At 54.8% G+C, this 27,965-nt stretch overlaps 1 protein-coding gene across 5 annotated transcripts in view; it reads right to left on the bottom strand.

Moving 5' to 3' along the window:
* The window catches only part of DNAJB6 (DnaJ heat shock protein family (Hsp40) member B6), a 68,506-nt gene that overhangs the window by 7,238 nt on the left and 33,303 nt on the right, over positions 1–27,965 (bottom strand). For 3 of the 5 annotated variants that reach the window (XM_027051263.2, XM_027051264.2, XM_027051265.2), the window contains exons 6-9: positions 19,173–19,304; positions 16,979–17,120; positions 16,384–16,454; positions 454–669 (exon numbers count right to left, since the gene is read on the bottom strand). In XM_027051263.2, coding sequence (XP_026907064.1) covers positions 454–669; positions 16,384–16,454; positions 16,979–17,120; positions 19,173–19,304 — 561 coding nt within the window. Of the gene's footprint in view, positions 1–453; positions 670–15,619; positions 16,455–16,978; positions 17,121–19,172; positions 19,305–27,965 lie in introns of those variants that run through there. The other 2 variants (XM_027051266.2, XM_027051268.2) reach the window with 2 other exon arrangements.

Consider the following 27,965-nt stretch of genomic DNA (forward strand, 5'->3'; position numbering starts at 1 on the left):
TCTGCTCTCAACCAGAAACAGACGAAGGCACGAGGGACAGGCAGCAAACGCAAAACGTGTCCTCCCCGAGGCTGCAGGGTGCCCGCAGGTGTGGCGAGGGGCCCGGCGTGTGTCCCTAAGTTATGAAGGCTCAAGCACGTAGTGGAAACTCACAGAAAGGAGCATTTAAGGTAAAAGCAAAATGTGTCATCCTCTGCCCAAGACAACATGCGTCATACCGTCGTGGAACACCGGCGTCCCGTTTTAATCGGGGGGGGGGGGGGGGAGCGCCCGGGAGGGGAGTCGAGAGCCGGGTGCCTCCCCCCTGCTGCTACCGGGCGCCCGCCCCCGCCCGGCCCCCGCCCGCTCAGGTCAGGACACAACAGCACAGCAACGATCTCTGTCCTCTCTGGTCCTGGGAGGGAAGGGGGGCGTCCCCGTGGGGACGCGCCACACCGGTGCCCCTTTGCACACCTGCAGAGAGCACGAAGGGGTTCCAGGGGCTGCCGGCGGCCCGCTGTCTGCCCGACTCGTCCTCCTCTTCGCAGACGGGCGGAGACTGGTGTTTGGGCAGAGCGGCCGGCCCGTGTGACCTCGGCGAGGGGCCGCTGGTGCTGGCCGGCTGGGAGGGCAGCGCGCTCTGGCCTCTGCGAAGGCGCTCTTCCTGGAGGGCGGCCTCGTCCGCCACACCTGAAAGCACAGGACGGGCAGGCGTGAGCTCACACGGACCGCTCCCCTCCTCCTGTCCCAGGGCATCCGGCTTCCGGGGCGGGCGGGGGGGGGGGGGGGGAGAAAGGGTCTTACCACAGCCTCTGCACGGTGGGGGCCTGACCTCAGGCTCCGCGCCCGCCCCTTCACGCACACCAGTGACTCCCGGATGCACGCCCGACCTTCCCAGGAGGGAGTGTGTCCCACGGCAATCCCTGCCCAGGGGCCGGGCCCCCCAGGACAATTCATTCCATCAGAACCAACCCGGCGGTGGCAGCCTCCCGCCTCCTTCCCGGGCGGCCTTACTTGTGGAGCCTGTGCACACACGACACTGAGGAGGCCGCGGCAACACGTTTCCTGCCAGCTCAGAGCCGAGGCCCCGTGCGCTGGCCATCTGTCGCCCCAGAGACTCGGCCAAGATGGAACAGCCCTCCCTGCTCTCAAAGGTGTGTTTCTACCGGTCTTTTAAACAACAGGAAGTAACTCTGCACAACAGGTGAACACCAGGGATACCATCAGGACAAGCGGTCAGGTTCAAGGGATGATCTCGGGCTTCATTCACCGAAGGCTTTGGACCACCGGGCACGCATGCCAGAGATACGCTTGACATGGGGAATGAAGCTGTGAAACTGTCCGCCTGATGGGGAGGGTGGACCACGTGGGGGCATTCCCGGAGCCTCTTACCAACCCTCCCTTCCAGGGAGGTGGGGGCGTCCACCACCCAGCGAGCAACTCTCACCGAACACCCTCTGTCCGGTACGTACAACCCCGAGCCACAAGAAGCCCCGTGCGAGCGTGAGCCCCGCACGCGCACTCAAGCCCGCCAGCTTTCCCCGTTCCCTTCCGTGCCCACAGCCCCCCAGCGGAGGAGCACCAGCTGGGGCGACACCCGAGACACAGCGTGCGGCAAGAGGACGGTCGCGGACGGAGTTGTGCCGATCACAGCGGTTCACACGGGCTCCTCCGGACCCGGTGCCCGGCTCAGCGCTGGGAACAGACAGGCGCCTGTCCCGGGCAACCTGCCTAAATGGCTCTGCAGCCCGCTAAAGCTCATCTCGTGGACCTAACTCCTGAGCCGCGGGGACCGGCCCCCAAATCCTGGCGTGAACTTCTCCCTCACGCAGGAGCGCTGGCCACCGGAAGCAGGGCCACGCCGGTGCGAGGGGCCACATCCGACGGTCTCCCCACCCCCACCGAGCACAGGAATCACTGCTGAGAAATCCCAAGGCTTCGGGCGGCCTGCATCGTGGGGCTTGAGCTTTAGAGGTTTGCCAAAGCCAGTCCCTGGTTCCTCACGGAGCCTCCGAATCCCCCACGGCTCTGGACGCTGTGGGTGCCCACCACGCGTGCTCAACGTTTTCCGGCGGCCGGACGCCCCGGCACGGCAGCCCAGCCTGGCTCCGTGCCGGCCTACAGCTCCGAGTCTGCCGCCCCGGGGTCCCACCTGCAGGCCCCAACGGAAACGCTGCTCGTGGAGCCGGGTAACCAAGCAGACCTCCAGGCTGGGAGGGGATGCCCGCTGGTCCCGGGGAACACGGCCGGGAGACACGTTTCCGGTGAGGCCCTCTGACCCACTGCAGGTTCCTGAGTCCAATCCGATGACTAGGCTGACAGCGCACGGATGCCCTGGGCCGGGCGGCCACATCCCCCTGGACGGGCGCCTCACCCGAGGGCCACCCCGTGCCTGAGCAGGAAGGTGGCCAGCGGGGCGTCGGTGAACAGGGCCAAGGGCAAGGCCAGGGGAACCCTTGGGGGGAGCCCACCTCTGCGGGGTCTGAGAGTCTCAGCTGACATTATGCTCTTCGGCAAACAAACAGAAGTAAAAACTCTCCGACACGCGGAGGAGGAGCTGTGCGGCTGTTTGAAGGAACCACTGTTACGTGGAGACTCTACTGCAAAACCCACATTTGAAGTGGGAAGCGGAGAAAGGGGAGCCAGGGCCTCGGTTTCTTCAGGTGCGTAGGCCTCGCGGAGCACTCGGGGAGGGGCCTGTGACCCCAACACCTGAATACTGGCAAATGGGGCGACGCCCGACCCCAGGAACAGCTCCGTGCGCACAGAATGCCGCCCAAGCACGTGCTCAGCTCCGTCCACCTGGAAGGAAGAAGCTGCTGGAGTCCCTGCGGCAGCAGGGAGACACTGCTGTGGGGGACCCGTTATCCCTTCCCTGCCCCACACAGTCCCACCTCCCACGCTCCCTACGATCCGTAAGTATCACACCTCGCGCACAACGGCGTATCATCTGAGAACATGTCAACGTCAGCTCTTACACAAAACGTCGGCATCCCTCCATCTGGGCCTGGCAGGGCAGGGGCCAGGCTCGTGGCGGGGGGAGCTGCAGCGCTCCCAACCCTGCTAACCGCACCCCGGGAACCCTGGGAACCAAGTCTTCCACACCGGCGACAAGAGGTGGCGTTTCCCCCACGATCTCCACAACCGTTTGGCGTCCACAGCTCTGTGCCTTCAGACGCAACCTCCCCCCGGGAAGCGCAGGGAACCCATCCGGGCACGGACGGCTGGCCTCATTTCCGGCACTTACGCTGCAGACAAAGTGCACGCCGGCCCTTGGGAGACGGGTCCTCGGGAGCTGGAAGGCCACCACGGGCAGGGTGCGGTCCTGCTGGCCGGTCGAGGGCCGCACAGGCCGGGGGAAGAAGCACCGGGCCTACGACGCTGTGCTGTCCCCGTTGCCTTCACTTCCCCAGGCCCAGGACGTGCACGCACACTGGCTTCCAGGGACGCCTTGTGCCCTGCGTTTGCTGTGTGGCTGGAAGACAGAAGTCCCTGAGGTGCTCAGCTCGAGGACGTTCGGAGTGCCCATGTACAGAGATCGTGAAGGCGTCTGTCCCCTGCAGACTGGCCCGCGTCTCCCAGGCCGCCTCTCGGATCCTGACACGCTCAGGGCTCAGAAGGCAAGCAAATCACGGACGTGGGAGGGCACCATATCCAGGACTGCCGGGAACCCGGGGCAATCAGGCGCGCTCCCTGCAGGACGTCCCTCGGAGGGGGCCCCTGCCCAAGCACCCTGGCCTGCCCACCAGCTCCGGACAGGGGACAGGGGCCCGGGCGCCTGTGTTCCCTGCCTTCCCGAGCCCATCCTCCCGGGCAAATCCTAGCGCCACTCCTGCTCAGGCCTCGCCTTCATGAAGCTTCTTCCCTAGAGCCCCGCGGCACAGTCCGGGCATCGGGACTTAGGGCGGCGCCATAAGGGCGGGTGGCCAGGGTGGAGAGCCAGGCTGTCAGGTCCACAGGGACCCTTGCAGAAACAGTGGTAGGACACGCAGCTGGCACCTGTCCTTCTGGTCCACACGGTCGACCCTTAAAGGGGACACGGTGACTGGGCTTGTCACGCCACCGTGAGCTCCCAAGGTCCTCGGGTCTGCAGCAGGGACATTCAAGTCACTGACCCCACAAAGTTCCCACAAACTTTACGGTGTCTCAGGCACCAGGAAAGATGATTTGGGGAAAGGAGATAAAGAAAGGGAATGAGAAGCAGAGATTAAATCACGGTCTCCCCCCAAAGGTCTCACTGGATCCTTTCCGCAGGACGCACTGAACCCGCTATGTGCACGGTGGGCTGGCGGCACTGACAGGAGGCCACCGTCCCCCACCTGTTGGTGAAAGGGGATTCGAGGGCTGGTTTTGATCAGAACGAAGGGCACAATCGACCCGAGACCCAGGGCACCGCCACCCTCACGCCGGGGCGGGAAGCCCGTTCCTCCTCCCGGGCTGGGAGCTGCGCGGCAGACTCCACACCGGCCGCGACCTGTCCCCCCAATCCCCCCGGCCCGCTGCTTCAGAGACACGGGGACGTGGAGAGGGAGTCCGAGAGCATCTGGAACGAGGGATGCCCGCGCCCGGTGTCGGGACGAGCCGCCGTGACAGAGTGGCAGGTCCCGACCACACACTTAACGTGCTGTGCAAGGAACTCAACCCGTCATCGGGATGTCACCTGCCCCCACCGCGTGGGGACATGACAGGGAGCTTCTGAGGGAGGGCTAGTCCCACAGGATCGGAACCCACCTCACCTCCCCTCAGTTTGGAAGCGGCCTTGTTTACCTTCCTCAAAGCCGAACACAACCCCTCCCACTGAAGCCGGAGCCTGGGCCAGTGTCCCTGCCTCCCCGCCACTCCCAAAGCCTCTGTTCTGACATCGCATCCAACCACAGCCCAGCGAGGCCCAAGTGCTGGGCCGGGGTGCGGGGTCGGCGGGGCGGGCAGGGGTCTCCCACGGCCCCCGTTGGGCACGATCGCCCTGGAAGAAGGGACCCAGCACCGACAAAACCTCTCACAAAGCCACACGGTTGTCCGGCGTAACTTAAAACTAGGAATGCAAACCAAACAGTGAGCACTGGGCCTCCCGTCTCCTCCCCCACACCCCACGTCACTTCTAACGGCCGGCCGCATTTTTCACTTCTTCCTGCTCTGTACTACCACTGACTAGGTCATCCTCTTCTGTGGAATTTACCGTGAATCCTTTAAACAATCTGACTTGACTCTGTACCTTACGAAGGCGCTACAAATTAGCTGGAAAAAAACAAGTCCCATCCAGTTCTACGACCCATACCAAATTTACTATTTTGGTATAATTTCCGCAAGCCTGTCTTCTCGCACAAGAATCAGCTAAACTGGGAGTGTTAGTGACAACACTCCAAGCACCCTTTTCTTTTGGACAACTAAATATACCAGAACACATCCTGCCCCCGTAGCACCAAGTTAACAAATTTAAAAACAAAAACACGGTCTGCCGGTCTCCGGGGCCAAAGCACATGAACTCAGCAGGAAGCTATGGAAGGCACGCTGGGCAGCTGCCCCGAGCACACAGCCGGCCCGGCTAACGCCCGGCACTCTCCCCAAATGGAGTCCAGATACAGTGAGTGTGCTCTGGGTTGATAAGATGCAAATGAAAACAAACTTCCATAGATAAAAACAGAACCACTCTTCCCAAATATGTACAATCCAAGAGGCCTTGGCTGCAGCTGCTTTTTGGGGGGATGGGAGAGCGTTAATCCCATACTCACTCAAATCATGAATACCACACATGCAACGTGAGATGACGCACACATCCAGAAATGCGCCACCGGCCCATCAGAAGACTCTCTCAGGCATCAGGGCCCGGAGCGTGCCAGGCCCCGGAGACCAGCGTGGGACGAGGCCCCCGTTCTTACAAAGCTCAGGACAGGACACGCGTGAACACTCGGCCCCACGATGAGGTCAGGGCCACCCACCTCGTGCTCCGCCTATACACAGCACAGACGGCCAGTGTCCGGATGACAAAAGTGAGCAGAGCCGAGGAGAGCCAAGGGCGCAGTCCCTGCAACGGGGACACAGAGGGACACGGGAAAACCACAGGAGGCGGCGCACGCCATGACGGGACCCGGACGTAGAACGGAGCGGGCGCGGAGAGGCGTGGGACAGGAACTGGAAGCGTGGGCACGAGACAAATCCTAAAACGTCGCCTAAGCCAACGGAGCCCCTGAGCGCTTTTCGACCAGGGGACACCGGAGTTGCAGCCGGCAGGTGGTGGGCACGGTGACGCGTGCAAGACCGAGAAGGCGGACAGATGAGGCTACTTGCTGAGGGACTGAAGGACTAGTTCCCGAAACAGCTGGCCGGCGTCTAAGCACACGGCGCCCGTCACGTCACGGGAGGGGAAACCGAGTCACCGTGGCGCCCGGGCTCCAGCAGGGAGGGCCGTGGAACACAGGAGGGGGAACATGGAAGGAACTCCTGCCCAGCCCCTCCCCACGGAAGACAGAGCACGCGTGAACCCACGCTAAGGGCCACAACAGAGCCACTGACAAAGGACCAAAGATCCCGGGAGCCCCAGTGCTGCCGCCTTCCCCACCAGGACCGCAGCTTAAGACAAGTATCATTTTGTTAAAAACCGAGGACACAGCCTCTTAACCGTCCGGAGGCACCGCACGCAGGCCTCCAGGGTGGCTGCCGTCCCCGACCACACCTCCCTCGGCCGGGACCACGGACTGCGCAGGCCAGCCGGGTGTCAGTTACCAGCGGCACCTCAGCAGCCGCCTGATAAACACGGGGTTACGGTTACTGCTCCAGATTCTCTGCGCACCGGCCAGGCCGGGCTTAGGCACAGGCCTCGCCGGGGAAGTTTACATCGCACAGCATCCCTGGACGAACAGCACGTGCGGGCCGGGGCGGAGGGGCCGGACCCCACTGACCGTCTCAGTGTCCCAAGCCTCGTGTGCAAAGCGGACAAGGCCACAGATCCAGGCCACGGGGCTGTCGTGGGAGTGAAGCTGCTGGTGCCTGCAACTCGGGTCTATCAGCTGCTTTTATCGTATCATCGTCTCCTGTGGCGTCTGCTCGGTTCGAGGACAATGAAGCTGGAAAGCAAGGGATGTGGAGGCTTCATGAGCTCATCTGTGGATCGTCTATCCGGATTCACCTGCCTGCGGTCGCTCGGCCTCCCTTCCGGGAGCCGGCCCCGTTACGTGACCGGGGGTCATGTTCGAACGCCCTGCTGGAGACTGCCGACAGCCAGCGTACAAACCAAATGCCACAGAGGACGGAGAGGGGTGCGGGGGGAAGAAAATGCTGGGGGGAAGCAGAAGCCCACCCACGCACGGCCCCACAGCCCCGGGGGTTCCTACAGCCACCCTGAGGGAGGTCTCGGGGCCACACAACGCTAACTCTAGCAGCCACAGGGCCTCAAGAGGAAGAGATCTGTGTGGGGTGAGAGGGTGTGGGGAGAGGAAAATTCCACGCCCTCCTTCCCAAACACCTGACCTGTGATGCGTGTCAAAGGAGCCGTGAATGGAGTCCTGCGCGCCCTGAAATCCAAAGGACCCTTCTTTCTGGAGGGTGGGGGTCCGGTCTTTGGAAACTGACGTCCGAAGCAGGACTTGGTTGTCGAGATGAAGAACCACTGACATAATTACTAAGACAAATCTTGAACAGACGCGTCATAGAACGGAATAAGCATCCTATTTCTGTATGTTCATAAAACTGATTTTTCTGAAGACACACACTTCAATCCACATAAAAAGTTGTCGTTTCTGCTCAAAGTTACTCAGTCTTCTGTGAAACACATCTGTTAAGTCTCTCCAAAACCTATTAGATGAGGGTATGTGCCAGGGAACTCCAGGACGTGCTTTCATCACAAGAACACCCCGAGAGCAAGCCCCTGGGCAGCCGAGCCCTCCCCGCAAGGAAAAGGCAGGCAGAGCCCCAGATGCCAGAGCGGCCAGCCCCCTGCTCCAACCGTCCCCATGGGGCCTGGGGGCCCGAAGCGCAGCACCCCAGTCCACTGAGCTCAGCGGTCAGAACGACGCACTAGCAGCGCTATGAAATTCTCTTCAAGGGAAAATTCAAAGCAAAACCAGAAGGGCGCCTGGTGGCTCAGTCAGTCGAGCACCAGAGCCTTGATTGACTTCGGCTCAGGTCATGATCCCGGGGTCGTGGGATCGAGCCCCACGTCAGGCTCTGTGCCGGAGCCGGCTGGGGGATTCTCGCTCTCTCCCCCGCTGCCCCTCCCCCCACTCACAGGCTGGATCTCTCGAGAATGAAAAATAACAAGTGTAGAGCAAAAGTGGAGGGCACAGTAATTCTAAAAGTTGGTGACACAAAATCACGAACTAGGTTGGAGCCTTTGCACCTAGGGCTGCTGTATACCTCCCACCATGCCCTTCTCTCAGGTAAAAGGTGCCCCAGACGGTGCCACTTACAAAGCTCGAGTGCTCAGATTCCATCCCCGGCCCTGGAGTGAGCAGAGGGAAGGCACATGGCTGACCCACACCTGCTGGGTGACAGTACCTCCACACCGTCCAGGTGAACGGCAGACAGTGTGCTGCTGAGTCAAGGGCCTGGTATCTTTAAAAGTCAGTCCTTGGGGCACCTGTGGGGCTCAGTCAGTTATGCGTCTGGCTTCGGCTCAGGTCATGATTTCACGGTGCATGAGTTCGAGCCCCAAGTCAGACTCTGTGCTGACAGCTCGGAGCCTGGAGCCTGCTTCAGACCGTGTCTCCCTCCCTCTCTGCCCCTCCCCTGTCCGTGCTGTGTGTGTGTGTCTCTCTCAAAAATAAACATAACTATGGGAATGTAAGCTGCTGCAGCCACTCTGGAAAACAGGAGGGAGGTTCCTCAAAAAACTAAAAACAGAACTTCCCTACGACCCAGCAACTGCACTAGTAGGTATTTATCCAAGGGATACAGGTGTGCTGTTCCGAAGGGGCACATGCACCCCCATGTTTATACCAGCGCTATCGACAGCAGCCAAAGTATGGAAAGAGCCCGAATGTCCATCGACGGATGGACAAATGAGTAAAGAAGATGTGGTATACACACACAACAGAGTATTACTCGGCAATCAAAAAGGATGAAATCTTGCCATTTGCAACTACGTGGATGGAACTGGAGGGTGTTATGCTAAGTGAAATCAGTCAGAGAAAGACAAACATCATATGACTTCACTCATTCAATGAGGACTTTAAGCCACAGAACAGATGAACATAAGGGAAGGGAAACAAATATAAAAACAGGGAGGAGGACAAAACACAAGAGACTTAAATATGGAGAACAACCTGAGGGTTACTGGAGGGGTTGTGGGAGGGGGGATGGGCTAAGTGGGTAAGGGGCACTAAAGAACCTACTCCTGAAATTATTGTTGCACTATATGCTAACTAACTTGGGTATCAATTTTAAAAAATAAAAAATAAAATTAAAAATAGACGTGATTAAAAAAAAAATGTGAAAAAAAAATCAGGCCGTAACAAATTTATTCACTATAGGAGAATCCTAATGAGCTATCTCCAAAAACAAACAAACAAACAAACAAAAAAACCTCCAAAGGTAAATTACTAAGAATTAAAGAAACCCCATTTCAGGTCGCCTGGGTGGCTCAGTCAGTTAAGCATCCAAGACTTGATCTTGGCTCAGGTCATGATCTCACAGTTCGTTGAGTTTGAGCCCTGAGTCGGGTTCTGTGCTGACAGTGTGGAGCCTGCTTGGGATTCTCTCCCTCTGCCCCTCCCCTGCTCACACGACCTCTTTCTCAAAGTAAATAAACTTCTAAAAAAAGAATTAAATCACATTTCACTGGGGAAAAGGACAGAATAGCCATTCATATAATATGGCTAGATAAAAAAAAAAAAATGGCAAAATAAAAATCAGACTCCATACCTCACTCAAAAATTCTAGATAAATATTTTAAACATATTTAGAAGGTATATATATATGGACAGAAATATCTAAACTAAGAGACAGAAACAACCCAGCAGCAAAAAGTTGACAGAATCAACTAGATAAAAACTTGTTTCTGAACAACTCATCCCAAACAGATGTCTCATATTTTATAGGCCGTGTTTTGACTGGAAATAAAAAACACAACACACTTAGAAATGAGCAAAAATGAAGAATGTTATATAGGTTGAACTCAGCAGTAATTTCAAAGACTCCCATTTGTGAACAAAAAGGCTGTAAATAAATATTCTGGGGGCACATGGGTGGATCAGTCCATTGGCTGAGTGTCTGAGTCTTGATTTCAGCTCAAGTCATGATCCCAGGGTCGTGGGATCGAGCCCCATGTCAGGCTCTGTGCTAAGCGTGGAGCTTGCTCAGGACTCTCCTCTCTCCCTCTGTCCCTCCCCCAGGCTCGCGGTCTAAAATTAAAAAAAAAAAAACAAAAACTGAACCGCGGTGAAAAAAAAAGATTAAAACTAGGTACTTAATAGGAAAATACTAGAAGCTATGGCTTCCAGAAGGACTAACACGAACAGGCCGGCACCCGAAAGCCGCAGGTGTAGAGAACAGACCCGAGGAGGGAGAAAGCACGCTCCCCACACGCTGACCGAAACCTCAAGAGCCTCGACAGCATGGACTCGGTCCCTGAAAACAGAACTTAACTCACAAGGAGAAAATGCACACCAGCACGAACAGCAGAAAAGTTCAAAGATTCAGTGACTGGAAACGTGCCCAGGCCAGAAGGCTCTCCAGGCAAGTCCCCTCTCCTCTCGCAGACAGCGGACAGAGCGTACGCACGGCTTCCGGGTGAGACGGGAGCCGGGCCGGGGCCCCCTCTACCCTCGGGAGCCCTGGGGACTTCCGTCAGAGGGACTTAAACCAGGCCTACTGGGGACAAGGAGGGAAGTGCGCACGGTCGGTATTAACGATTAGGTTAAGAAAAAATGGGGGCGGGAAGCAGAGAGGAGAAATCTAGCTGGGCTCTCTAGCTATAAAAGTAGATACCTTTCTAAGCCAAGAACACAGTGAGGTGACTGGATTAAAGGCAACATAAAAACTTACTTTCTCACTTGCTTATACACAACAGCCAGTCAGGAAAGGGCATCAGACAGAGGCGGGTACCTGGAGTCGCCGTGCCCTTCGTTTCCAAGTGTCAGAACACCCAAGATAGGCTTGAAAGCGAGCTGCCCTTTGAGGCAGCCACTCCTACTGACACAGTGTGATCCTGGCCTGAGACGAGAGAACGAGAAAGAAAGAAGTCCAGCAACACAGTGACAGCAGCATACAAGACAGGGACCAGCGGGGGGGGGGGGGGGGGGGGAATCTGGGAGAAAGTCAGACCACTTCACAAACGCACCACGTGAATTAAAGAGAAATATACACGTGAAAGTGAAGAAAATGAGAAAATCTCCCATCGTACAAGATGGAGGGGATTGAACCAAAGACCAAAAGAGAGACACCTTTCTGGAGAAGAAATCAAGACCGCCCACGGCACGCGTAACGGACAGACAACTGCAAAGACCACCTTCAACAGAGCAGGCAAAGGCCCAAGAAACCACAACTTGACAGGAACCCAGGGAGTCCCAGCACTCCAGGGATGTGTGCCAAGGTAACAGAAAGATGGCCATCTAACTGACCAGGGAAATGTAAAATTTAAACACCGGGGGTGCCTGGGTGGCGCAGATCAAAGGTCCACTGTCGACCTCGGCTCAGGTCTTCATCTCAGAACCCACGATGGGCTCCGTGCTGGGCATGGGGCCCGCTTTAAAAAAAAAAAAACAAAAAACCACCCAGCCAGGATTTTCACAGTTATGCGAGGAATCCGTTGTTGATGGGAAAGCGTTCTCTGTGGGAAGCGATGACCGTCAACTTTCATACGGACATTTCCAACCATTCGACTTCCAGGAACCAAATTTAACAGACCTCCTCCCACAAGAACAGACTGCGGTTTGCAAGAATGCCACACCGTGTGGGAAGAAAATACAGCAACGCCCCCCGCCTCCCCGCCAGGCTGCACAGAACAAGGAGGCCGAGGCTGCCATGGGTGCCGGAGGCGGGCCCACGCCACGCGGGGCGGCCGGGTCCACACACCAGCCACGCCAGAACCCGCTGGGCGCCCCGTCTCCGCCCGACAGGCACAGTCCACAACTCTCCTCGGGCCTTCTGAACGGCCCTTGAACACTTCACCACAGCTCACCGGACTCTGCACAGACCGGGCGAGGGACGGAGGCCACGGCTCATTCTGTTCCGGCTCCAGACCGGATGGCATCAGAGCCTTGGCCTCACAGCAGAGCCTTGGCGAGCCCCCCCGCCCCGTCTCAGGTAAGAGGTTGCCTGCTCAGGCCCAGGCTTGATCAGCAACAACGTTCCCAACTTCAGGGGTGGGCGGAGTGGCCAGGCAGCCCCCCGGCCACCTCGAGGCCGACCAGGGTCAGCTCGGCAAGGGGGCGGCCAGAGAAGGAGAAAACAACTGAACATCTCTGGTCTGGCAGTCCGACTTTCCTACCTCTTTATTAGTGGAAGCAGAGTGCATGTGACAGGACATTGTGTATTCGCGGTATTTCTGACGGACCCATCCATCAACACTGGGAAATACGGGCGCTTAATACCCTCTGCAAGGGAAATTCGTGTCCGGATGGTAGGCGGGACAGCATCTCGGAAGAACTCTTGGGAAAGAAACACAGCTACGTGACATGGTGCGCACGTTAAGAGATGTACGTGTACTGATACTCACCCGTGAACTCTGCTGTGGAAGTGACAAAACTGGAGAAAATGCCTGAGAAACAAGCCTCGCACGGGCTCCGGGCCCCACGACACCGCTGTTGACGGCGTGCCCGTCTGGGGATGGAGGGACGGTGCCACGAGCTGCACTTGTGCTCAGGCTCCCACTCCCACAGGCAGGTCCGGCTGCCTCCGGAAGAGACTGGACCGTGAGCCCCCGCCCCGCTGCGGTACCAGCTAGGGCGAGCAGTCCTGGAGGGGAGGGGAGGGGAAGGGCGAGGCGTGGGCCAGAGGCCCACGGCAGGTGGTCAGCAAGTACAGGGGTCTCCCCAAGGCAGGAGAAAGGAGCCACTGCCGTGCTTCCGCAATACCGTTTGCAGCCCCAGGCCCTGGGGCAGGCCCGCTTACTAAAGGGCCTGTTTTCTGTGAGTGTCGGGGGCCATGCAAGGAAGGACTTTCAGTACGAGGACGCAGTCTCCCGAGCTGCCAGCACGAGGGGAGGGAGGGCTGGCGAGAGGGACATGACAGCGAGACGCTCCTTCCTGGGACACATCAGTCCCATGTGAGATAAACTGGTTTATTAGACCACGAAACGGACCATTTACTGCTCAGTGATCCAAACAGGAAAGAAGTGTCCTAAACCAAGATGCACCCTTAAGCCCCCCCATACCAGGCCTGGTCAGGACTTCGCACGGAGGAGCAGGGCACAGTGACCTCCCAGGGGAACAAGGAGAAATGAACAGGGTGGGTTGGCAGTCGCGGGGCTCACTCCTCGAGCACCAGCTCGGGGAGTAGTGCCCCCACCAAGTGGGCCCCCGTTCTCGGGGCACGTGGACTCCAGAATAGATCCCCTGTTTCCTGAATGCTCAGACAGCAGGAAAAGGACCAACGACCGGCTCCCCAATAAACGGCTCACGCAGCCAGGTGGTCGGAGGGCAACGGCCACAAACCAAGAAGAAAGCGTCTGCTGCCCTGGAGTGAACCGCCAGTGACAGGCCTGTGGCACCTCCCCCTGCATCTCCCTAACCAGCGACACTGCCCAAGTCCCAGCTAGTTCTGGTCTCTGGAAATCGGCGGTCACTGGGATCTCCCCATTTCTCACTGACAGGAGTAAGAGCCGTTACCACTTTCCCTAGCTTGACCTTCTGAGCTGTCAAGATCAAACAGCTAATTTAGACAAGAGAAAAGCATCTGGCCTGAACCAAGGTCTACGCCTACTTAACGCAGCTCACAGAAGTACAAGGAGCAGCATTTTCACAGCTGAAGAAGATCGGAAAGTGGCCCAAGTGACCAGATTGGGAAAAGTACCCAAAACCAAAGTGGAAACATTGCGCCGACGTTAAGAACACAGGAGATGGCGACAGAGGAAGAAGAAGTTAAGCCAATGCTTCTCGGAGGACTTGCATCATTAAACTACCTGATGCACGAGTACCAACCCCCTCAGAAACACCTTAGATGGTCACAGAGTCTCGTATCCGTGTAATTTTTTAAAAGGTCATCGGGTCACAACAGCAAGTGTTCAAACAGCGAGTAGCCTGGAGCTGCTTCGGATTCTGGGTCTCCCTCTCTCTCCGCCCCTCCCCCACCACTCGCGCTCTCGGACTCCTAATAAAAAAAATTTTTTTTAAATACACACGTACATACATACAAACCGCTCAGCAACAAGGAAGCTCCTCCGGTTAACTGACTCGTCAAACAAACACTCTCACCAACAGCACAAGTGCAGAATAGAGGTGATGTTCTCAAATGCCACTTGAGAGTGGACATTTGGCCACTTGACCGGGATGCCCTCCACCAAGAAACCTCAGCAGAAAGACTCTGGGAGTCAGACACCTCCCGCGTGTGCCATTCGAGGAGAAGGAACGGTTTACGGCGGGAAGCGCGCCCAGCAGCACCCACCGCTCTGCCGGCTTCAAGAACGTCAAGACCACCGCTCTGGTGCAGCGCCTCCCCAAAGCGCCACCTCGTACTGGTTGACCCGGGACCCGCCGTCAGCACCCGGTGTCCTCGGGGGACCGCTGACCTGCTCTATCAAGAGGTTCACCCCGCCCACCGTCACTGACGACTGTGAAATTCCACGTCTGTTTAGTTCCAGGTATTCACCACGGTTCCCCAGGAACAGAGAAACCGTCTATCCCAACAGCATAAACACGAGCAGGCTTTCCAGCGTCAGAATTTCAGCTCGTGAAACCGCATCCGGCAAAGCCCTTTCCGGCGACCTCCCTCCACGCCGCTCTTCCCCAGAGGCACGGAGGCCTCAGGACAACACACGTCGGCATCTTTCACGGGTTTCCCTGGGTTCAACGGTCTTCTCATACTCGCAATGAATTCTGTAGTGCTTTGCTTTTTTAAACCGTCTCTACGAGATTTTCTAAAATATCCCTTGTTTTCAATAAAGACACACTTGATTTTGTAAAGTTCCCGATGCCTTCCAACTGGGCCTGCACAGAGGCCAATGTGTCCGTCAGGGAGTAAGCACCTTTGGTCCTCCTCTCCTTCAGGCAGGACCCGGCCGCTCATCCAAAACAAAGCCGAGTGGGGTCATTCAAATGCAACCCGAGTCTAGTTTGACATTCCTGTGGCTGGAATTCTAGTTCTTAACGGTGACTGTAACAGATTTTACACCTTGAGAAACAAAAAAAAGGCCTTTATTTTTGCCCGCATCTCTGTCACTGCAAGACTTTGCCGTACATATCACATCTTTAAGTGAGCTCGCGTCAAACGTACCCTAGAAAACTAGAACCTACTAGGAATGAAGAGCTGCATAGCTGTTTCTTTCTTCTCTGTAAAATTGTTACCGACACGGGAAGTGTCAATACGCTGCTAATCATTCTAGAACGTAAATAGGAGACTCTTCGTACACTCTCCAAATATGCTGAGGGAAAGGAACACGTGGAACGGAAGATCAGCACCCACCTTCACGAACAGAAGGAAACGGTAACGAAGCAGCCCCGCGAGCCCAGGCACAAAATCATACGCAGACACAAGAAGACTGTAGCCCCACTCAGGAAAGAATGCACCAAACACATTCGCATTTATTATTTTTTTTAAGCAAATGACAAAGACCCAGTTACCAGCTTTACTTTTTTAAACCTAAGCTTAACATTACATAAACAATTGTCAAAACTTACTAAGTTGCCAGCATTCATGCACTAGAAAAACATCCTCAATTTATATTAAACGAGAAATGTATTACCATTAATGCATTAATATCTCTCACTACTAATTACTGAAAAAGACTGAAATTATTTTTTTTGTGGAAGATTCATCCTGGCAATGTTAACTTCACAGCAGGCTGACTCTACTTGGCTCACGTTTCAAACACGATGGAAAAGCAGGTCCGTGCTGGTGTTAGTGTACGAAAGGGTCACGGCCACCTTGGATCACGTTTAATAAGAAAGCAAAGTGCATACAGAGATTTACAACAATTTTAAAGACAAAAAAAAAAAAAAAAAAAAAAGGCAAAAACAAAAACAAAAAACAAAACGAAACAAAAACCCAATGGTCCTATTATGTGGTCCCAACAATAAACTCAAGAGTCTATGACAAATAGGGCTCCGATGAGCTGTGTATAAATACTTTAGATTAGGTACAGTTATACTGAGAGTCGAGTTCGTGTGAAATCTTCAAAAACAATGTTTCTGTTACTCCTCACCGGCGCCCGATATGGTTCGTTACGGTTGTTACAGTTACGTGTCTGTTACTTTCTGTTACGCGGCGCGAGCGTCGGGTGTTACTTGTTATCCAAGCGCAGCAGCTGCTCCTTACCATTTATCGTTAAGGACTTTAACTGGCCGTTCTCTTCAACTTCTACTCTTTCCTCGCCATTCTCGACAATTCTGAAAGAGAAAACGCACTCAGAACCTGTTTTTAACGTAAACGCATGTGAACGTATCTGCGTATTTTGAAAACACATCGTGCCCGCTGACATACGTGAAATCGCTTGCGCGGAGGGTTAAAAACACAGCAGCGGAAGGCAACCTACTGACGACAGTCCCTCCCGAAGACAGAAGACACATTTACGCTGAGGTAAAAGTTGTCTCAGGTACACATGGCCGAACGCTGAACACACGCACAGACACTAGCCATCAAAATGGCAAGTGTCGCCAACAAAACTCACTATGCGCGAACTGTGACGTCATCACGCGTGTCAAGTGTGCCTCTAAGTGAGCGTTATTTCTGATACGTATTATTCAGCAGAGGTTTAAAAGCAAAAGCTCTAATTTGGACGTTAAAAGATCCCAATGGTGCCAGATTTAACAGACACCCTGTGTGTCAAGCTACTGGGGGAGGTGGTCAACAGGAAATGTGGCACCCGTGAAACGTTATGCCTACTTATTTGAAAGAGAGACGAACACCATACCTCTTTGTAGTGATTTTTCTGCCGTTCACCATTTTTGTAGAAGTGGATATAGATTTGAAGCTGCCCATCCCGCTGCCACCAAACGCCGTGGACGAGAAGGAAGTGAGGCCCCCGTGACCTGCCGACCCGAAGGAAGTAAATCCTGCCGGAAAACAGCATGTTCAGTACGGGTTTAATGCAAGTCTGAGGAACCCATCGGACGAGGTGAGCACACCTAAGCAGGGCGGCCGCAGAGCCGGGGGGCACACGGGTGCTCCTCCAGACCCTGGGGCGTGGGGCAGAGCCCTGCTCCCCTTCTGAAGTCCTACACTTCCTCTCCCTCTCCTTTACACGGCGCTCTGCGGGCGCACGGGTGTCTCTCCCCCCGGTCAGAGGCCCCCAGCTGAGCACCACGCGGTGCGCGGGGGACCAGACAGCGGTATGCACGGTCGTGCTGCAGGGACGGTGCGGCTTCCCCAGCGGGGGTGCCCCCCCAACCTCCTCACCTTCTTGCGATGCGACCACGGGAGAGGAGACTGAGTTATCAAAAAGCTCAAGTAATTTTAGAAAGAACACTGCAAGTAGTTACGTGACAAAGCACGGACCCACACGTTTCAAGGACAGCGTCCTCAATCATGGCCGTCACACCGCAGCTGAAAACCCCTGCCTTCCACAAGTCACACTCATGCGAACCAACGTCTCCTACTGAGACTGGTCTGCTGGTCTCTGGGGCTTACCACCTGTCCCACTTGTGAATGTCCCCATTAGACCGAACGCCCACACTCCGCAAACGCAGCTCTGCACAAGGCTCCTGAGGGAAGGTCTCCATCCACACGGGCCCCTCACCACACGTTAGACACAGTTCCTTAAATGAAGGCCTATTCGATGATATTTTACACCAGCTTTGTTTGACTCTCCCTTAAACTTGAGCAAATTAACCTTCAGCATACTGCACGCCTGTACCGGCAGGGTCTGCTGGAGAGAGGCTGTCGACAGAAGCCCTCTGCCTCCGTGTCCAAGAGAGCCAACGACCTCCCTGTTACCAGCACGGGCCTTGAAGGGAGGAGCGTTTTGAGCTGCTTTGCAGGGAGCCTTCATAACAAGCACTGCCAATTCTAACCATGTAGCATTTGAAAGAAAAATCAGAGAATCCAAAACACAAGCGCCCCTCTGTTAAGAGGACTACATGACCTTCAAAATAAATAAATAAAAGACCCTAATTTTTCAGGTAAACATGTAATTGTTATCATGCCATGTGCACATTACTCAGATTGATAGGCTGCCTTTATTTGTTGTTAAGATTTCATTTTTCTAAGTAATCTCTACACCCAACACGGGGCTCGAACTCACAACCACGGAGATCAAGAATCTCACGCTCCTCTGACTGAGCCGGCCAGGTGCCCCTGATGCGCTGCCTTAAAATGGCCCCTCGGCCACTGTGTGTGGCAGAGCAATCCCACAACTGCAGCCCCTAGTGGCCCCCCTGAGCCATGGTCACTTGCAGACTTGGGGGGGGGGGGGGGGGCGGGCGCTGTGTTAACACCTCCCCTCCCCCACCTTCTGATCCCATCAACCCGGACTCTTCTACAACCATCCCTATTGTTTTTACAGCTGCCAAGGAGGTTAGACAAAAAAAGGATCAGGCAGTTTGTCTTAGTGGGTTTTTTCAGTTATTTACTCAAATCAAGTAACTCGTTTTAACCAGGAGTTTCATTAAATGTTGACCTTTAGAGGCACCTGGGTGGCTCAGCGGGGTAAGTGTCGGACTCTTGATCTCAGCTCAGGTCATGATCTCACAGTTCTTAGGTTCGAGCCCCACATCGGGTTCTGCACTGACAGTGTAGAGCCTGCTTGGGATTCCTTCTCCCTCTCACTCTGCTCTTTCCTCTCTCAAAATAAACAAACATGAAAAATAAATAAATAAATAAATAAATAGACATTGATCTGTAATAGTAAGATCAGAAGTGGGTTTTCGGGGGAACCTGGGAGGCTCAGTCAGTTGAGCGACCATCTTCAGCTCAAGTCATGATCTCGTTGAGTTTGAGCCAGCCTGCCTTGGCTCCTCTGTCCTCTCTCTCTCTGCCCCTCCCCCACTCGTGCCTGCTCTCTCAAACCTAAATACTAAACAAAAAAAGAACACAACTGCATTGACTGAAAGTGTTTATCAGCATTAATGTCTGTTCAGATATCAGAAATCAGATCTAAGACTTAATACCTGTATCCAAGGAAGAAAACCCTCCTCCAAATGACGGAAATCCACTGAAGGCAGAGAAAAACGACCCTGTGCCTTGGTTCCTGCTTCCACGGGGGCCTCTTCGACTCCCAAAAAAGTCCTCAAATGGGTCTTCTAAAAACAAACACAGTCACGTTTTATTTTTCCATGAGAGAGAGAGCTGCAATGAGGGGAAACGGTTTAACGCCTTAGAACACATTATCGCCTCAGAAGAAAAACCTCCACGAGAAGTTTTAACACAGCTCGTCTGCAGAGCAACCAAAGTTCATCCAATAAACCGGCAGTTTTACGGACTCGTTTAACTCAACTGAAGCTAGAATCCATTAGGAAATAACTGACTGCTGACGCAATCCCCGTATGTACAAATACAAAATTTGGGACCACTGATGCGTGCTTCAAACTCCGACGGGGAGAGGTTTTAACAGCCTCTGAGCGAGAGCCGCGAGGCTCTGTCCCCGCTGCCGCCACCTGCAAGGGAAAGACGGTTCCGCACGCAGGGAGCTGCACTCCACACAGCCTGGGCTGCCTTGCCCAACGTAATCCAGAGACAGAAACAAAAATCGATTATTCTCACATTCACATAACACAGAGAGACCGTTGTATCAAGTGAGGCAAAACGTAACAGCTCCTGATTCTGGGCCACAGTGTTTAAGAATTCCATTTACTTTTCTGTAAGCCTGATGTCTCAAAAAAATTTAAGAAAGGATTAGTCAAAGTCAAACTTGAATAATGCACTTTATGAGAAAATTACTAATACAATAGAAAACGTATTGCTCTTGAAGATACCAAAATGCTCCTGAAAATAAGAACAGTCCATTTATTTTTGGTTCAGTCAATGAGCACTTACCAAAAACATAGGAATACAAACTTTCCTCTCTCTGTCTCTCCCCCGCTTTGTACTCTCTCAAAAGTAAATAAATAAACGTTAAGGAAAAAAAAAAGAAAAAAATGCATTCCAGAGAAAAAGAAAAGTAACGCATTACAACACCACAACTACAGAATCCGTACGGTGTAGGTGGCGCCTGGGTGACTTAGTTGGTCCAACTTCGGCTCAGGTCACGATCTCGCGGTTCAAGAGTTCAAGCCCCACATCGGGCTCTGTCTGGGCTGACAGCTCAGAGCCTAGAGTCTGTGTCTCCCTCTCTCTCTGCCCCTCCCCCATTCATTCTCTTTCTCTCCCTCTCCCTCTCTCTGCCCCTCCCACTTGCACGTTGTCTCTCTCTCTCTCAAAAATAAACATGAAAAATTTTTCAAAAACAAAAAAGAATCAGGATGGCTTTTTTTTTTTTTTTTTTTTACAACCGGGCAAGAGTGACCAGAGCAGGGAGATTCATACACTGTAAGGGAAAGGACAGTCAATATGACAAGTCAACACACAGCGAGCACTGGCCCCAAGCACAGATGGCGATCCACAATCCAACTCAAGTTCACAAACAAACGTGACCCGAGGGACGCAGCACGCCAAGGTCAACTCTGTCCACGGTCTGAAAAGATGGGACGCAGGGCCGTGAGCGATCGTGAAGGGCTCGGCGCGGCCGGGGCAGCTGGAAGCCAGCTCGGAACAGGGGCAAGGAGACGGCACACGCACAGACTCGGCCTCGAGACCGGAGTTGCTCGGTGCGAATCGGCTGGCCTGCTTTATCCAATGCTGCATGTATTAAGATGGGCCAGAAGGAAACATCTGGAGAAACTGGTTACCGGTGCCTTCCCGAAAGATCTAGAAAGGAGGTGCCAGAGGAAGGAGAGCCCGTGTGCATCCCCGTGCAGAGACACGGTAACAGATCCCAAGTGCTTGCTGTTGGCAGGCCCCCCGGAACTGTCCTGTCGGAACTTCGCTCCCACACTGCACGGCCAACACTACCCTCTACAAAGTTAAATTTAAGGAAATCCCTTAAAACCTACTCTACAAACGGGGCTGGGCGTACAGTCAGCCCATCAGAAGCACAAATGGAAGTGAATCACGTACTCTAAAACTAGTAACATACTGTGAACTTCTCAGGAGGCTCATCCTATCAAATAAAACCCAAGCGACCGATTTACGGGTCCCTCCTTCCCTTAACCCCACGACCTACACACCCACGGTGCCAGATCTCCTGTCAGGGGTCCCTGGGGTCAACCCCCACACGGAGAAACAGAAACCTCACGAATGCAATTTCAACTCACGGTGCGGCGCGGAAATTCTCACTCTCCCCTAAGAAGTAACCACTAAGAACGGTTTTCACCTGAGCCGCGTGAGGCTCTGACGCCCCCGGACGACGCTCTAAGCAAGTTGGCCTCCCCGACACGCCAAGGCCGCACCGGCCCCGAGTCCCCCGCTGCCTAAAGCCCAGCTCGGCTGCGGCCTCCTGAGGTTCTCCGGGCAGCCAGCTGCGGCGAGGCTCCACCGCCACCGAGGACGTGCGTGGGCTCCGGGCTCGCGCCCTGAGCGAAAAGAAGCCCTGGATTAGAAATCCCTATTCCTCAGAAGCTACTTCAAAAGCTGGCTTAGGAGTGTGAGGCAGGCCGGTGGCTTTTCAGTTTACTTTTTCTCAGGTTTCTAGAAACTCTTATGTTGCTCAGCCTAAACGCATTTCTTTAATTCGGGTTGTCGTTCTAGTCACTGAACTGTTAACACAAGTTTCACCCTCAAAACGAAAAGCCTCACTTACAACCGTCGTGGTGACACCAGAAAACACACACTCTCGGGGGTTCTCTTAACATCATGCTTACGTTGTTAAAAGCTGCCACTGTCAGACTGGACAGACCTTTACGAAGATTACTCACCACTGGCTGTGACCGGTCTGTACGTTTTCAAAAAGTAGTTCAGGAGTCTGTATCGTGACCTTTTGAAATCTTTGGCCCCCAAACTCAATACGCTGTTTTAAAACTGTTCAAACCAGTGACTCCGCTTCGGGGAAATCACTCCCCTCGAGTACGGAAATACCCCACTGCACGAAGAGAATTCAAAGCATTGATGACACGCTGAAAATTGAAAATAACCAGATTTTCCCCAGGTGGAAGAAGTAAACAGCATTTTAGACGCACATGTAAGTGACCATCAAGTTCAGGCTTCGGGAAAAGGTAGATCAAGTAACAAGTTACAACTTAAACACGTGAAAAACGTTAACGGTGGGTTTTCAATCCTCTTGGTGGTGAGACAAATGTGGATTGCCTCCCCCCTTTTGCCGCACTGATACTTCCCAAATTCATTACTCCTTTGAGATTAAAAGGGATAAACATTACATTCACATTCTGGAAACACACCGCGACTCGGAAACTTAAGGAAACACGGAGGCCTGTTGTGCCTTCTGCCCGTGAGCACACGGGCCCCAGGAGCCCCCACGCTGAGGACACGGGGGGGGAGGGACGTCGCCCCCTGGCCACGCACACGGGGTCCGAGCAGAACTTGGGAGGCCCGCACCACCCAGCTGCTGGCGGCCAACCGCCGACGGGAAGCCTTACCGGCCCCACGGCGGGCTGGACTCACGTGTTGCCTATGTTGTCCGGGTTCTCTTCTGCCTTCTCTCCGTCGAGCAAGCGAGAAGGCACCCGACGTGGCGAACCCCAAAGAGGAAATACATTTTCACCACCGCCATTTATCAAAACACCTCTACCCGAGTGGACCTGGTAGTTCCAAGCCGTGCCGGGGCCGGTGGACTCCCGGAGCCCAGCTCCGAGTGCACGCCGACTGCCGGGACCTCCTTATCGTGTCCCGGAGGCCCGAGCCCTCATCTTCTTACGCGAGCCAACATCCCCCCCTTCCTGGCCTCTCTTACGCACCCTCGCCAGCCTGGGGAAGACGCCCACTCCCGTCCCCGTGTTTGAGGATCCCATCGCCCTGGCCGGGGGCGGCTCGTCTTCAGGGACGCTCGGGAGAGCCAGGATGCTGTCGGGCAGAGTCACGACCATGCTGCGGTCTCTATTTGGAGATTAAGGGCCGTGACTTACTAAGACGAGCACGGGCATCGAGGGGACGGAGGGCGGGCTTGTGGGGTTAACTTGACATGTGGCGTGAAGGGGCCACAGGGGGCTCAGGAGTTCGGTCGAGCAGTATTCCGGCTGCGTCTCTACGGGTGCTTCTGGATTAAGACTAACATTTAGATCGGTAGACCGAGCAAACGTACTGGCCTTCCCCCGTGTGTAGGGGCCTCAATCCGTCTGTGGAAGGGCTTGAGGGAACCAAGAGCCCCCCTCCCCCAGGTAGGAGAATCCCCCGGCCGGAGGGGGGGGTTCAACCGAACGCTGGCTCTTGCAGCCTGCCGGCTTCTGGATTCTGGCTCAGACGGCAGCCGTGCAAACCCTGAACTTGCCGGTCTCCATTATCAAGTGAGCCAACTCCTTACGCTACAAGTCAGTCCCTCAGAGATGGACCAACAGTCAGAAACAAATACATCAACAGAGACCCGACCGGCTCTCACGCAGGTTTTCAGACAATGCAACTTGTATTTCTGATCATTCTACAGCTACCTTCAGGCAGGTGAGACCTAAATACCACGTGAGGCGGATGCAGGTCCGAGGTGTGACCTACCCCGCCGCGCCGGGACTCTAGGCGCCGGGGGCCCCGGATGTGCATCAAACACCCCTTCTCAACCTCACAAGACCTCACCAGTGTCTCAGAAATACAAAACCAAATCCACAAAGAGATCAGCGGCATTAGCAAGATACCGGTCAATGACAAAGCCACGAGGTCAAACTTAGGCCAAGAAGTACACTTAAGTGAACTTTGTGGAAAAATCTAGCACCAAACACATATAAGCAAACGTTCACACGCATAAACACATAACAAACGTTTACACGCATGCACACGTGAACACATAACAAATGTCTGTGTGCTGGTGTACAGAAAAAGGTTTACACGCACATATACAACACGTGACAAATGCAAGCACGCACACAGGAACCCGTAACCAGTGCTGACACGCACGCACACAGGAACGCTTACGTGTGTTCGTTCTTCAACACGACGCCTCCTTCCACGTGTAAGCGCAGGAAAAATACCTGTGCGCATGCACAAACACATAAACACCGAGGAAACATTCACACGCATGGATACGGAGAAAAAGCCTTAAGGAAACAAGTGTGACAGAGATTTAAGGCCATCTACTTTTCTTAAGTTTTACCAAGATTCAGTATCTGATAGATAACCACAAAACCTATTTGGAGAGACAAATCAAATAAATCCTTTAACACCACGAACACCAGCACAGGAACAAAAAACTAAGAACACCATGATAACACGGCTCTTTTTTTTTTTTTTTTTTTTTTAATTTTATTTTTGAGACAGAGAGAGACAGAGCATGAACAGAGGAGGGTCAGAAAGAGAGGGAGACCACAGAATCCAAAACAGGCCCCAGGCTCCAAGCTGTGAGCACAGAGCCCGATGTGGGGCCGGAACCCACGAACCGCATGATCGTGACCTGAGCCGAAGCCGGACGCTTAACCGACTGAGCCACCAGGGCGCCCCCACGCCGCCCTTACCCCGCCATCCTGAAGCGAGTGCTTCCAGCAGCACAAAACCCAAGCAAGAAGAGGCCTGCACTACTAACGACTTAAGGTACCAGCCGCTCCTTTCCACGCGGCCTCACACTATTGATTCCCCAGGCACACAGAAAAACGTGGGGGGGGGGGAGGGGGGGAGAGCAAAACAAAACCTAAAAAAGATAACGGGCATTTCAAACAAGGAAAACCATCTACTCGGGGCGCCTGGGTGGCACAGCTGGTCAAGCATCCGACTCTTGATCTCAGCTCAGGTCACGATCTCAGTCTGAGTTCGAGCCCTTCATCGGGCTCTGCGCTCATGGCGTGGAGCCTGCTGGGGATTCTGACTCTCCTCTCTGCCCCTCCCCTGCTTGTGCAAGCTCTCGCACGCTCTCCCCCACCCCCCAAAATAAAGAGATGACCTTAAATTTTTTTTCTTTTTTAAAGAAAAATCTACGTGCTCTGGAGGCGCCTGGGTGGCTCAGTCAGTTAAGCATCTGGCGCTTAATTTTGACTCAGGTCACGATCACACAATTCATGGGGTTCAAGCCCCAAGTCGGGCTCTGGGTTCACAGCACAGAGCCTGCTTGGGATTCTGTCTCCTTCTCTCTCTACCCCTCCCCTGCTTGCTCCCTCTGGAAAATAAACAAAACTTAAAAAAGAAAACAAAAACTTCTACTCTAAACTATAGTTGCATCCTAAGTCCAAGTGACCCAGACAGGGACTTGTAAGAGGTCACCCAGCCAATCCCAACAACACGAGCTAAAATTAAAACACTCCTTTCCTACAACTCAAAAACCTGTAAACGTCGTTTTTTACAGATTCTGAAGTACAAAGCAACACATTTCTAAGGAATCTGCAACTAAGTGAAATGGGAACAGACACCCAAGCCACGCCGCCGCGCTGCACGGGGCCCTCGGGAGAACGGGTGCGGGGCGCCTCCCCGCTGCTTGCTCAGCACCCGGAGGGGCGGCCTGGCACTGAACAGGTGGCATGTATTCACCGGACGAATGGACGCCATAGTCTTCAACTTTCCATGTAATTATTCTGTTACGCAACAGAATTTCTAGTTACATCCCAGGTGTGGCTGGAGCACTGTATTTTCTAAGAGTTGCAAGGATCTATCCAAGTCAGGGATCCAAACTACACATCCTGGACCGAAATCATCTCATTTTAGACCCCAATACAGAGGCTTGGTGTTCCGTGAGAATATGGACTCCTTGCTTTAGAAGGAAGGTACGAGAAGGACAGCAGCGTGTCTGGTCCTGCAGGTGTCCTTTCTGTCCCCCTCCTACAGGAATGATGCTCTTCTGCTGTCTCACTCCCTCAGACGGCCATGCCCGTCCCACCTCCCTACACACGTGAGGAAGAGGACGGACCTCCGCCCTCTGCCCGGACCTGGAGACCCAGAGCGTCTTTCTCCAGCTTCCCAGGAAGAAGTGGTTCCCTTGACCACAGAACCCAACATTCCACACGGAACACATGATAAGCAAAACCTCCAAGGACTCTGGAAACTGACCCGAGCGAGGCCCAGCAACTAAATTAAAAGCTTAAGAACCAACTCGAGTGCAGGCGCTGGCTTCCCTTGGAAAATGACGCCACACACAGAGGACCTGGCTGACCACGCGATTCAAACCTGGCGTGCAGAATCTCACTACAGGCCTCCACGCCCGCTGTGGGGCGGCCGGCGCCGCTGTGCTCCTGACCCAGGAAACAGGTCCCAGAATGACCTCTTCCAGAAGCCATTTCCTCCTCCCTCCTAGGGGGCATGGGTGAGGGAGGGGAGGGAGTCAGCGCATCAGCCGTCTTGAAACCACTAAGCGCGCACCAAAGAAAGGAGACGCCGAGGACGGCTAGCCCGGCGCCCAATCCCCTCACTTGCCGGCAGAGTTTCACATCAAAGTCAACTACTTCCGAATGCCAGCTCCACATCCCAAGAGCGAGAGTTGTCCGCTACGCACAGAACAACAGCCGACAGCTTGCATTCCATTCTCCAGGAAAACCTGCCCAAAGCACTCTCCCTCCGCACCAAGAGATACGAGGAGGGGCCCGGGGGCAGCAATACTCCTCGATCCCCTCGCTCACGCAGGACCATGGGCTGGTTGGGGTTTGGAAGAGGCCTCTCGGTATCGCTGAAAACCTGTCTAACACGTGACGCACTTATGTGGAGTTTTAAGTCTCATTCCCTGTATTCCTTCCCCATCATGCGTGCCCAGGGATGCCAAGTGTGAAATCTCAGCCCACGTGAACACGGAAGCACCTGCTCCTCTCCCGCCTGTGCACCTGAGTTCTGCTCTCTCCTAGCACGTCTCACTGCAAACTTCCCCTTCTTTCCCCTTCCAAGGTTTCCTGCTTCTGAACCCACACACAACTCTTCTTTAGGGAAGATTATGCCACAGGTTGGACTGTGGCCCCCCAAACGATGTGGGATCCCTAAGCCCCAGGCCCCGCGAGCGAGCGAGACCTTATTCACAAACAGGGTCTCTGCCGACAATGCACTTAGGTTGAGCTCATCAAGGTGGGTCCAAACACAGTGTCGCTAGTGTCCCCATGGGGGGAAATCTGGACGGACACAGACCCGCAGAGGGGGCGGGATGTGAAGACACAGGGGAAGCCACCTACGTGCGAGGGCCATCTGAGGCCACCAGAAGCCGCACGGAGGCCTGGAAGGCGGGCTCCCTCCCGGGACTGGCCTCAACTTCGGCCTCCGGGACCCTGGGCGTCAGTTCCTGTCTTCACCCCCCAGGCCTATGGAGTCGTTCTGGCCCTCCCAGGGCCCAGTGGGACGGAATGCTGGCTTCCGACTCTGAGTGACAGGATGCCTGGGAGAGCCACTCTACAGCTCCTAGGGCCCCACCTCGTCTGGTTTCCCTCACTACTCCCGGGGGCCACCATTCCCCGACCGAGGACCAGCTCAGGCACCAGTAATGCAGACACATTTTATTGCAGACACACGTCCTGTGAGCCAAGCCCCGCGAGCGAGCGCGGCCCCCGCTCACGGCTGCACAGGCAGTGCCTCCGGCTCTGGCCCTCCGTCCTCGCTCAGCAGCTCCTCACTCTCCTCGCTGAGCTCCTCCACGTCCCACGGACTCGCCTCGTCCTCACTGGAGGCGGACTCAAGCTCCTCGCTCAGGAGCTCGCCCCAGCCCCAGCTACGGCCCTCACTGGGCTCGTCGTCGCTACAGACATCAAGCTCCTCGCTACAGATCACATCCGACACCTCGCTGTCCTCTTCACTCGGGGCGTCTTCCGCCGAGTCCTCAAACCCGGGCTCCAGCTCCTCGCTCGCCACCTCCTCGAGCCCTGGGGAGCAAGACG

Source organism: Acinonyx jubatus, chromosome A2 (genome assembly GCF_027475565.1).
Source record: "Acinonyx jubatus isolate Ajub_Pintada_27869175 chromosome A2, VMU_Ajub_asm_v1.0, whole genome shotgun sequence".
Classification (NCBI taxonomy): Eukaryota; Metazoa; Chordata; class Mammalia; order Carnivora; family Felidae; genus Acinonyx; species Acinonyx jubatus.